General features: G+C 41.1%; 1 protein-coding gene across 1 annotated transcript; it reads left to right on the top strand.

Moving 5' to 3' along the window:
• The first annotated feature begins 2,661 nt into the window (after positions 1–2,661).
• Positions 2,662–6,439, top strand: nfil3-6 (nuclear factor, interleukin 3 regulated, member 6). Its single transcript, XM_053610762.1, has 2 exons — positions 2,662–2,935; positions 4,067–6,439. The coding sequence occupies exon 2, from the start codon at positions 4,147–4,149 to the stop codon at positions 5,359–5,361; it is 1,215 nt and encodes a 404-aa protein (XP_053466737.1). The 5' UTR covers positions 2,662–2,935; positions 4,067–4,146; the 3' UTR covers positions 5,362–6,439.
• The last annotated feature ends 5,390 nt before the right edge of the window (positions 6,440–11,829 follow it).

Below are 11,829 nucleotides of genomic sequence, written 5' to 3'. Positions count from 1 at the left end.
ATGTAAGTTCAGACCATTTACCTACATCCTACACAGGGTTGCGGGGAGCCTGGAGCCTATGCCAGGGAACTGGCGGACACCCTGGGCAGGGTGCCAACCCATCACAGGGCACAATTGCACACACATTCACACACTATGAACAATTTAGAAAGCCAATCAGCTTACAACACGTTTCTTTGGACTGAGGGAGGAAACCCCCGAAGCGCAGGGAAAACATGCAAACTCCACGGCACACAGGGTGGAGGCGGGATTTGAGCCTCATCCCTGGAGGTGTGAGGCAAATGTGCTAACCATTAAGCCACCGTGCCCCCGTACTGATGAATTATTAACATATATAATTGAGGTCATACAGTTTTAATTTAGCAATTTTTCAGTTAAACTTTATCTGTATAGCGCTATAACAATACACATTGCCACAAAGCAGCTTTACAGAAATAGTACACGCTGTTACATCACTTGCTACTGGATCCACTGTGGTTAAGTGTCTAAGAATAATAATGTGGCTGAACATGAGGTATGAGGTAAGCAAGTATTATCACAGTTAATAAACACAGACACACACACACACACTTAAATAACTTGCTCTCACATCAGTACAGATTTGGTAACTAATGGACAGGTCATAAATTGTTATTATTTTGCTTAAAGATCTTTTTTTTTTTCATTTAGTACTGCCCTTCAGATGCTAAATAAGATTATTACATGTCTCCCAGAAAACAAAATACTAACAGTTTATACCCATCATCTTGTTCAAAGGTTTATATCCCCCTGGCTCAGAAAGACCAAGCTCCCTGTATTCAGTCTGTTGTAGAGAGCTGAGATCTTTCGTTCATTTTGGAGAGCTGCACAGCTTCTTGCTTCTTGAGCATCAGTGATTGTTTGCACCTTTTGTGATAGTTGTGTACGAGTCACTCAGTTGTCCTCAGTGTGAAAAGATGGATCTCAACATCATATAGCCACTGTTGGAAAGGGGTCAAATATGCAGAATATGCTGGAAAACCAAAGAATGCACAGGACCTGGAGGATTTTTCTGAAGAACAGTGGGCAGTTTAACTGATCAGGACAAACAAGGGACTCATGAACAGCTCTCACAAAACAAAAAAACAATCGTAATTGATCCAGGCAATGACACACGGGTGAAAGAATTAAGAATCAAAGGTGTGTAAACTTTTGACTGGGGTAATTTTGATAAATTCAGCTATTATCTTGTCTTGTGGACTATATGTAAACATCTGTTATGTGAAATAGATTATTCAGGACAGTACTAAATAAAAACCAACGTGGGATTTTTATGAACCCTCTTATTTTGTTAACAGTATTAAGATTTATCAGATTCTGCAAGAATCTAGGGTAAGTCAACACCTTGAACGCTTTGTCATGTTCCTCAAACCATTCCTGAACAATTTTTGCAGTGTGCCAGGGCGCATTATCCTGCTGAAAGAGGCCGCTGCCATTAAGGAATACTGCTGCCAAGGGGTGTACTTGGTGTGCAGCAATGTTTAGGTAGGTGGTACGTGACAAAGTAAAATCCACATGAATGCCAGGACCCAAGGTTTCCCAACAGAACGTTGCCCAGAGCATCAGACTGCCTCCACCTACTTGCCTTCTTCTCATAGTCCATCCTGGTGCCATCTCTTCCCCAAGTAAGCAACACACATGCAACAAACACCTGGGCATCCACATGATGTAAAAGAAAACGTGATTTATCATACCAGATGCTCACGTCCTCATTGTAAGCACTTTCGGCAGTGGACAGCGGTCAGCATGGGTACTCTGACTGGTCTGCAATCTGCAGCCCCACACCAGCTATTTGTGCTACAGTAGCTCTTCTGTGGAATCGGACCAGACTGGCTAGCCTTCATTTCCCATGCACATCAGTGAGCTTTGGTCGCCCATGACCCTATCACCGGTTCACTGGTTGTCCTTACTTGAACCACTTTTGGTACCACTGCGTACCCGGAACACCCCACAAGATCTGCCGTTTTGGAGATGCTCTGACCCAATTGTCTAGCCCTCACAATGTGGCCCTTAGATCCTTACACTTACCCATTTTTCCTGCTTCCAACACCACTTGACAGGTGCCTGATCGATGTATATACAGTAAAAAGGAACCCTATTCCCATATTTACCTAACGTGATTAACCATTCATTTTCTGTACTGCTTTCCTTACTGGGTCGCAGGGAACCTATCCCAGGGGGACACGCTGGTCCAGGTGCCAATCCATCGCAGGGCCCATTCACACACCCATTCAGCCGACCATGCATGTCCTTGGATTGGGGGAGGCAAAAACAAGGGGAGAATATGCAAACTCCACACAGGATCGCAGAGGGAATCAAACCCTCAACCCTGGCGCTGTGAGGCAAACGTGCTAATCACTAAGCCAACGTGATTATGTTTATTAAAAATCATGTGGGTCTGTAGGTTTTCCAAAACTTGATCGCTGGCTTAGAACCCCTAAATATGAGAACTCCTGAATTTCGAAGCTACATGTATCATGAATAATACATGAACAATACAATCATATGCGTAGAAGTCATATGAAAATATGTCATTTAAAGAAACACACGCGCGCGCACAGACATTTGTTCTTGAGAATCGAATCTCCCGACTTACTTAAACGAATCGTTCAAAAAAAAAGTGAACCGACTCATTGAAGATCCGCTGGTTCAGACAAGGATAGGCAGCGTCCTCGGCTGAACTCCACTTGCAAAGCTACAAATAGGAGCTGTGGCGTTCAAACGGACCACGAACGAGCCAGGAAAGGTAGCAGCACGACAGATGACATTCTGTAACATTTTACATCGGATGACACATTTAACATCTTAAATCCTTAAATCCACTGGAAGAAAAAACTGCCTTCACTTGGACGCAAACGCTTTTCGTTTTGACCTCTGATTTTTTTCCCTGGACAAGACTCATGAGATCATTTTAAAGGTAAGGACAAATATTAACAGACTGGACACTGATTTATTTATTTATTGGGGGGTGGACTTTAATATTCTGGAACTTTAACAGACAGGATTTGACAATTTTGCAAAATGCACGTTTTGATGCATTGCCAAGAAAATCTCGTGCGTAAAGCGCAAATTATGCTACTGCTGGATTTTCTCGCAATCGCAAAAAATACAGATGTTTTAATGAGGACCCAAATTATTTAAGTAGGCTATGTAAACCAAGTAAATCAAGCATATAACTGATATCAGTGACATGTTTGGTATGTGTGACACGCAGCGCCACTAATTCCATTAATATGCTCATGACTTTATACCAAAACAAACTATAGGCTATATTTTAGTGCAGGAATGTCATGTGGCACAGAGATGATCCTGGCAAATAAATAAATAAAAAATAAATCTTAATAGATGTTTGCATTTGGACAATAAATAATTTTGTGTCGTTGTTTTTGGCTTGAAAGAATAAAGACATAAAATAGCCGATATGTGAAAACTTTGTCTAGGCTATCTTCAGTACGTGTATTTTGAATACCCTTGTGGTCTCGATTATCAGTGGCTGTTATAGTGATTATGTCTCTGCATTGTCTGATAGCTACTTGTTTACTTGCAGTAAACCCAGTCACTGGGACACACTGTGTTCTGTGTTAAGGTCAGCATAATTCCTAGAAGTCACTTTTCTGCATTACAGAATAACGTCATGCACTCAACTCAGGTTCAGTGATCTTTGGCTCTTGTCTCTAAACCCCAAATTAACAGCAGTAGTATAGACATCTAGCCTATTACATGTAGAAAAAAAGTGCTGCCAAAACAGCATATCACTCTTTACAAACAGAGCAATAGATAGATTAAAATTCTCAACATTCTGTGATAAAGTCTGACTTTGCCTTTAAGAGATAGCAGGCAAGCAGTAAACATAGCCGAAGGTCTTTTGGACCGATTACGACATGTTGCACAAATGTACTCTGCCTTACTGGAAACATCTTCTGTGTTACATAACATTGTGTTGTAATCGATCTTACGTAACGATTAAAGCGGTCTCTCTCTCTCTCTCTCTCTCTCTCTCTCTCTCTCTCTCTCTCTCTCTCTCTCTCTCTCTCTGTTTGGCCTCTAGGTGGTGCTGTTATACAAACAAAGCTGAAGCTGACCTAAATTAAAAAAGAAACTTGTGTGACTTGACAGTTTTCTTCAAGCATGTTTGAAGAGGGATCTCAAGAAATGAGAGAGCAGAGTGCGGGAGTCCTGCCAGCTGTGGAGGCTGTGAGCACAGGAATGTTAGGATTAGACGTGGCAACCCAGAGCAGCACAATGTCTTTCACAGAGGAGGCTGTCTCCATCCTTACATCGAGCAGTCTGTTGGCTCGCTCACTATTAGGCCACACATCAGCACTGAAACGCAAAGAGGTGACCCCGGGTGGAAGCACACTGAGGCGCAAGCGTGAGTTCATCCCCCAGGAGAAGAAAGATGAAGGGTATTGGGACAAGCGCAAGAAGAACAATGAAGCAGCAAAGCGCTCACGGGAGAAGCGGCGTGTCAATGACATGGTGCTAGAGAACCGTGTACTTGGGCTGCTTGAGGAGAATGCCAGGCTCAGAGCAGAACTACTAGCACTCAAATACCGCTATGGCTTGGTCAAAGAACCCTCGAATGCACCCATCCTTCCACTAACCTCCACTGCCCCGTCTGTTCCTCAACCTGCCAACTCACATTATTACCTACTCCGCGAAGATGGGCTTCACCCCAGTACTGCCATGGTACCCCATCCGAATTCCACTCAGGCTGTATTCCATGTGGGACGAGGTATCAGGGAGAATAGTAGCATGTCAGAGGACTCAGGCTTCTCAACTCCTGGAGGCTCCAGTGTTGGAAGTCCTGTGTTTTTTGAGGACCGTCTGAGCGATCATGGAAAACTGTCTCCAAACAGATCTGACGAGTTGGGCTGCGAATATCACCACTCTCCTGCCCCTGACACTCTTGTGGCACAGGTTTCAACAGGGAACACCTCCACAGCATCTGGAAACGGGGACTCATTGGAAGGTATGAAGAGCCTCCCACACAAATTACGCTTCAAGTGTCCAGGCAGCTGCGATAATGAGAACTCCAATGAAAGACGCAGTCCTGTGCAGCACACAGGAGGACGGGAAAACCCCAGAAATAATTTATCATTTGGCATGGGTGATGGGGCTCGGCTCTGGTCACAGAATGAAGGAGACGAATCTCGAAAAATACTCCCTCATCATCACGGTGGCCCGATGGGCAGTTGCAGCAGTGGTCAGCCACATGGGAACCACAGCGAGGCATTTTTCCATGCTGAGAACAGCATGCTCAAATCTCAGCTTAGCTACCTTGGGGAGGAAGTGGCACAGCTCAAGAAACTCTTCTCTGAGCAGCTCTCCAAAATGAACTAAAGATCTCAGCTCTCTACAACAGACTGAATACAGGGAGCTTGGTCTTTCTGAGCCAGACCCAGCCATAAACAATAAATCACATGGTTTTTTATTCAGAATAGTGTTGAAACTGAATATTAGGGCACTGCCATGACTCTAGTAGTAGCCAGTATACTCCTAGACTATCCAGTTTCTTTAACTAGTTTCATGACAGGACGAGAGAATAAAAGTAGGCAGGGGTTGTGTGAGATCAAGATACAGCACTGTATGTGCTACAACCCCTCAAACCAGGGAGATAACATTTCTTTCTCTACCAGCAGGCTCTTACCTATGTCACTTCAGTCACTCTACACAAACCAACATTACTGCTAGACTCCAGTGGGTCACCAAACCAAAGTGTATCATTCATATTGAACACAACATTCCCATATTCAGTGTCAACTCGGCTGTTATATGTCAGATTTGTGGATTTGAAAAATGCATAGGATATTAATTTGGTGCTGATTGTGTTTACAGGTAAATATTCTGATATAGTTTGTCTTATAGTTTTACTCCATTACACATCTGTCATGCAGATTTGAAAAGGGAAGATATAAATGGAAATACTAAAGGCCGCTCCAAGTGTTCACAGAATGGAGAAAAAAATTATTAAAGACAAAAAAAATAGGTCTGGAGTATTTTCGTCATTGACATTATTTAAGATAGAATTTAATTTTAAAAAATTAATGTTACCATTATTTAAGGTAAAATTCTATTGGATAATAATAATAATAATAATAATAATAATAATAATAATAATAATAATAATAAATAATAATACATTTATATAGCACATTTCTTAAACTCAATGTCACTTCATAGAGCATCAGTAAAAATACAATAAATTAATACTTTATGATGTATCATGATTCATCATGATGAATTGTTGAAATGCATAACATCACAGTATCAAAGCCCAACACATCACACAAATGCCTTTTCCTGTCTTTTCCCACTTTATACTGCTCGTTACTGCCATCTGAGATCAGAACTGTGTGTCACTAGTAACTAAGACACTGTAATGTGTATAATGGTGTTTTTAAAAAACAAAAAAAACAAACCTGTGTTGCCTTGTGTATTTATGTGTGTTCAGTGTTTTTATATGTGAATAAATATTTGACATATATAAAGATTTCCTTTTTTTGCAATCAAACATGCAAAATAATATACAGTATGTCTTTTTTCTGTGTATAAATCAGATCTACTTATTAACTTAATATGTAAGAATATCTTTCTGATTACTTCATGGAAATTATGGTGCCGTACAGTAGGTGGATATACAGTAAGGAATTGAGATGGAAATATGGCACTGGATTTCATATTAAAATGACCACAAGTAAGCAAACAAAATCCAAAACTACTGAACTGCAGTGAAAATATACTTGTAGTAGTGGATTACTAGTACAATTTGAATGGAAAAATAAAATCTCTCTCTCTCGCTCTCTCACTGTCTTTTAAGAAGTTTTAATAAACTTCCTGTGTCTCCTTGTGCCTCTATAGCTGATCTTTTTATTATAGCTCAAGTTCTCTGGTCCGCTAGCTGGCATGTAGCCTGTGGCAGAAACACTGCTTTAACTGACTGGCAGGGCTCCTTACCTGTGTTTGGCAATCACACAACTCTTGCAGGACTGAACAGGACCCAGACACTCACGCATTTATCCAAACAATCTTTTACTGGAAGTCACCACAGCAGAATAATTGCATTTATTCCTGGGATTTTCTGATGTATGGGTGGTAGCACCTAGACTTCTTGGAAGATGATTCACAAATGATGTCACAGTAAGATCAAACAGTTTGTTGCACAAAGAATTACCTGTAAGAAAAACATCTTATTCATCTTAACTCTTAAATTGCTGTATGAAGTATAGCAAGCATTACTCTCAGGAGTTCAGAGGTTATTCCATGTACAGCCTTTAATATATACAGTATCTCACAAAAGTGAGTACACCCCTCATATTTTTGTAAATATTTGATTATATCTTTTAATGTGACAACACTGAAGAAATGACACTGAAGAAATGAGTGTACAGCTTAATTTGCTGTCCCCTCAAAATAACTCAACACAAAGCCATTAATGTCTAAACTGCTAGCAACAAAAGTGAGTACACCCCTAAGTGAAAATGTTCAAATTGGGCCCAATTCGCCATTTTCCCTCCCCGGTGTCATGCGACTTGTTAGTGTTACAAGGTCTCAGGTGTGAATGGGGACAAGATGTGTTAAATTTGGTGTCATCGCTCTCACACTCCCTCATACTGGTCACTGGAAGTTCAACATGGCACCTCATGGCAAAGACCTCTCTGAGGATCTCAAAAAAAGAATTGTTGCTCTACATAAATATGGCCTAGGCTATAAGAAGATTGCCAAGACCCTGACACTGAGCTGCAGCACGGTGGCCAAGACCATACAGCGGTTTAACAGGACAGGTTCCACTCAGAAAAGGTCTCACAATGGTCAACCAAAGAAGTTGAGTGCACCTGCTCAGCATCATATCCAGAGGTTGTCTTTGGGAAATAGACGCATGAGTGCTGCCAGCACTGCTGCAGAGGTTGAAGGGGTGGGGGGTCAGCCTGTCAGTGCTCAGACCATACGCCGCACAATGCATCAAATTGGTCTGCATGGCTATCGTCCCAGAAGGAAGCCTCTTCTAAAGATGATGCACAAGAAAGCCTGCAAACAGTTTGCTGAAGACAAGCAGACTAAGGACATGGATTACTGGAACCATGTCCTGTGGTCTGATGAGACCAAGATAAACTTATTTGGTTCAGATGGTGTCAAGTGTGTGTGGCAGCAACCAGGTGAGGAGTACAAAGACAAGTGTGTCTTGCCTACAGTCAAGCATGGTGGTGGGAGTGTCATGGTCTGGGGCTGCATGAGTGCTGCCGGCACTGGGGAGCTACAGTTCATTGAGGGAACCATGATTGCCAACATGTACTGTGACATACTTAAGCAGAGCATGATCAGTATGCAGTATTCCAGCATGATAACGACACCAAACACACCTCCAAGACAACCAACCTGCCTTGCTAAAGAAGCTGAAGGTGAAGGTGATGGACTGGCCAAGCATTTCTCCAGACCTAAATCCTATTGAGCATCTGTGGGGCATTCTCAAACGGAAGGTGGAGGAGCACAAGGTCTCTAACTTCCACCAGCTCTGTGATGTCATCATGGAGGAGTGGAAGAGTACTCCAGTGGCAACCTGTGAAGCTCTGGTGAACTCTATGCACAAGAGGGTTAAGGCAGTGCTGGAAAATAATGGTGGCCACACAAAATATTGACACTTTGGGCCCAATTTGGACATTTTCACTTAGGGGTGTGCTCACTTTTGTTGCCAACAGTTTAGACATTAATGGCTGTGTGTTTATTTATTTTGAGGGGACAGCAAATTTACACTGTTACACAAGCTGTACACTCACTAATTTACATTGTAGCAAACTGTCCTTTCTTCAGTGTTGTCACATTAAAAGATATAATCAAATATTTACAAAAATGTGAGGGGTGTACTCACTTTTGTGAGATACTGTATATAGGAACAAATATTCACAGCTAATTTTTGATTCTAAAAAGAGCCAGACTGAAAACATGCACCATATGCAGATCCTTCTCAAATTAAAATAGAAATGAATGGCCTAAGCAGTTTTTTTATTCTAATTTATGAACTGAATAGTAACTTCATTATCTATCTACTGTATACAGTACATCCAAACTAAAGCTGGTTACACAACATTGATGACTGTCAATCTACAGTAAATCCAAAAACTATGAAGTGTGTAACAGCACTTGAACACATTAACTACACACAACAAGGACTGAGAAGTCAGCCAGACTGATGATATACACTCCCTGGCCAAAAAAAAAAAGTTGCAACCTCTAAAATTTCATTGCACCACATTTAGCTTTGATTACATGCGCACATTCGTCATGGCATTGTTTCGACAACCTTGTGCAATGTCACAACATTTATTCCCATCCAGAGTTACATTCATTTTTGGTCTGAGATTTCGTATTGTGGACAGGAGAGTCTAACCACTCCATAAAGTCTTCTCTAGCACATCCCAAAGCCTTTCAATGGAGTTCAGGTCAGGACTCTGTGGTGGCCAATTCCTGTGTGAAAATGATTCCTCATGCTCCTTGAACCACTCTTTCACAATTTGAGCCTGATGAATCTTGGTATTGTTATCCTGGAATATGCCTGTGCTGTCAAGGGACAAAAGATCCATTGATATGATAACCTGTTCATGCAGTAGATTCAGGTCCTCAGCTAACTTTAATTTATTGCCGCATAATGTTGCTGAGCCTAATACCTAACCAACTGAAGCAACCCCAGGTCATAACACTTCCTCCAGAGGCTTGTACAGTAGGCATTATGCATGATGGGTGCATCGCTTTATGTGCTTCCTATCTTACCCTAATGCACCCATTGCTTTGGAATAGGGTAAATCTGGAATGATCAGACCACATAACCTTTGTCCATTACTCCACAGTTATGCTCCCTAGCGAATTGAAGGCGTTTTTATCTGATTGCCCTCACACTGATTAGGCCACATAGCTGTTTAGTCCCAATCCTGTAAGCTCTCGTCACATTGTGCATGTGGAAATGCTCTTACTTTCACTATTAAACATAAGACTGAGTTCTACTGTGTGACTTCACCACGTATTTTAAACATCTCTGATCTTCAAGATTTTGAACATTCATTTTTCTGACCACATTTCATCCTCAACGTTCACAGATCACCACTCTCCTTCCAGGTTTTAATAATGTGTTGGACAGTTCTTAACCCAATTCCAGGCATTTCATCAATCTCCTTAGCTGTTTTCTTTGCTTGATGCTAGGCCTATAATTTGCCCTTTCTGAAACACAGTAACATGTTTTCCACGACCATAGGATAAGTATTCCAACATAGTTGTTTAAGAAATGAGTAGACTTGTATATGGCAGGGAAGTGATCTCCATAATCAGGATTAATTTCTACAAACATATTCTTCATCCACAAGAGGGCAGCAATTACGTAATTCTTTTATTACTCCTTAGCTCGGACGTTGAACAGTTGATGTAATGCAGCGCTTATCATATGATTTTAAAGTCATTTAATTAATATATGGAATGACTGATTCTACATAAAGCCCAACTACAGCGTGAACAAAGCAATTAAAGTATAAACCCGTGTTACCGCAGACTAACAATGATCGGGTTTTTTTTTTTATTTTATTTTTTTATATATATATAATCTTTCACAGAAACTGAAATGGTAAGGTCTTTACACATTTCCCATTTTATTAAATATGAATGGTGCAAAATGAAAAAAGATAGTGTGAAACTAAGGGCACACTGCTTCTGTAAATGTGTTCCTTAAATGTAACACATTGCTCACACTCATATCAGTAGATCAGCATATCATTTCACAGATTTAGAAGAATACAAGGCTAATTTTATTCTAGTCAGCAATGTGATACACTAAACACTCTCATGTTCCTGTGAAAGAACATGAAAGCCCTAGGGGTTCTCAATAAGTCACATCCTAAAATGAGGGCCAATCTATTACATGTGACCACTGCTGCTGAGTAAATCTTCCATTTGGGGGATAGCCCAGCTTAATGTAAAATTAGGTCATTCTGGAGTGCCAAGTATTGAGTGGCAGTTGAGCTCAGGTAAAAGAGCTTGTTTTAATGAAAATCCCAGTGCCTCCCAACATCACACACACAGAGACACACACACACACACACACACACAGACACACACACAAAATCCTGAGCTTCTTCGCTCATCCGACCCCCTTCACCCTTTATGCAGCATGAGACAATGGCTGTTACTAGGCAGGCTTGGTGACAGTTACCATGGGAACCGCCTACCCACGAAGCTGGGTGGGGTAGGGTGGGGTACATGGGGGAAGTGGGCGGGACCAATGAGAAGAAGGGGGAGCAAGAGAATTGGCAAGTTCAATTCCATCGCAATGCTGCCATGAATGCCACCACTGACAGACAAAAGAAATAAAAGCCAAGAGGGTTAAAAAAAAAAAATGATAGATGCATAAAATAGCCTATAGAGCTTTCAGCCTTAAACTGAGCTGTGATGGACAGGATAGCTTTATGAAAACATAAATGATGGTCAAATACTGTAATTACCAGACCCATGCAGTTTAAAATAAATCCATCATCTTTGTGTTGAGGTGTCATCAGACCATAATTTGAGATAGGATGCTACTTAAGTTTTATTTTCCTCACAGGCATTCATGAGTCACAACAAGGGGAGGGTGCAGATTTAATTGTTCAGTGGCTTGCTTACAAAAGTAATGGAGGTCTTGTTGGTGCTTGTTATATAATTTTCCATTAAAGACCTATGGTTATTTCTGGTGATTAAACTAGCTTCAGCAGACAGACTCCAGACAGTTAAATACATCTTTGATACGTTGTATTCACATGCATAATATTGCTGAGTGCTTGATAATTTACAAAT

Source organism: Ictalurus furcatus, chromosome 2 (assembly GCF_023375685.1).
Source record: "Ictalurus furcatus strain D&B chromosome 2, Billie_1.0, whole genome shotgun sequence".
In the NCBI taxonomy this organism is placed as follows: Eukaryota; Metazoa; Chordata; class Actinopteri; order Siluriformes; family Ictaluridae; genus Ictalurus; species Ictalurus furcatus.
This window is presented reverse-complemented; position numbering and strand designations above follow the sequence as displayed.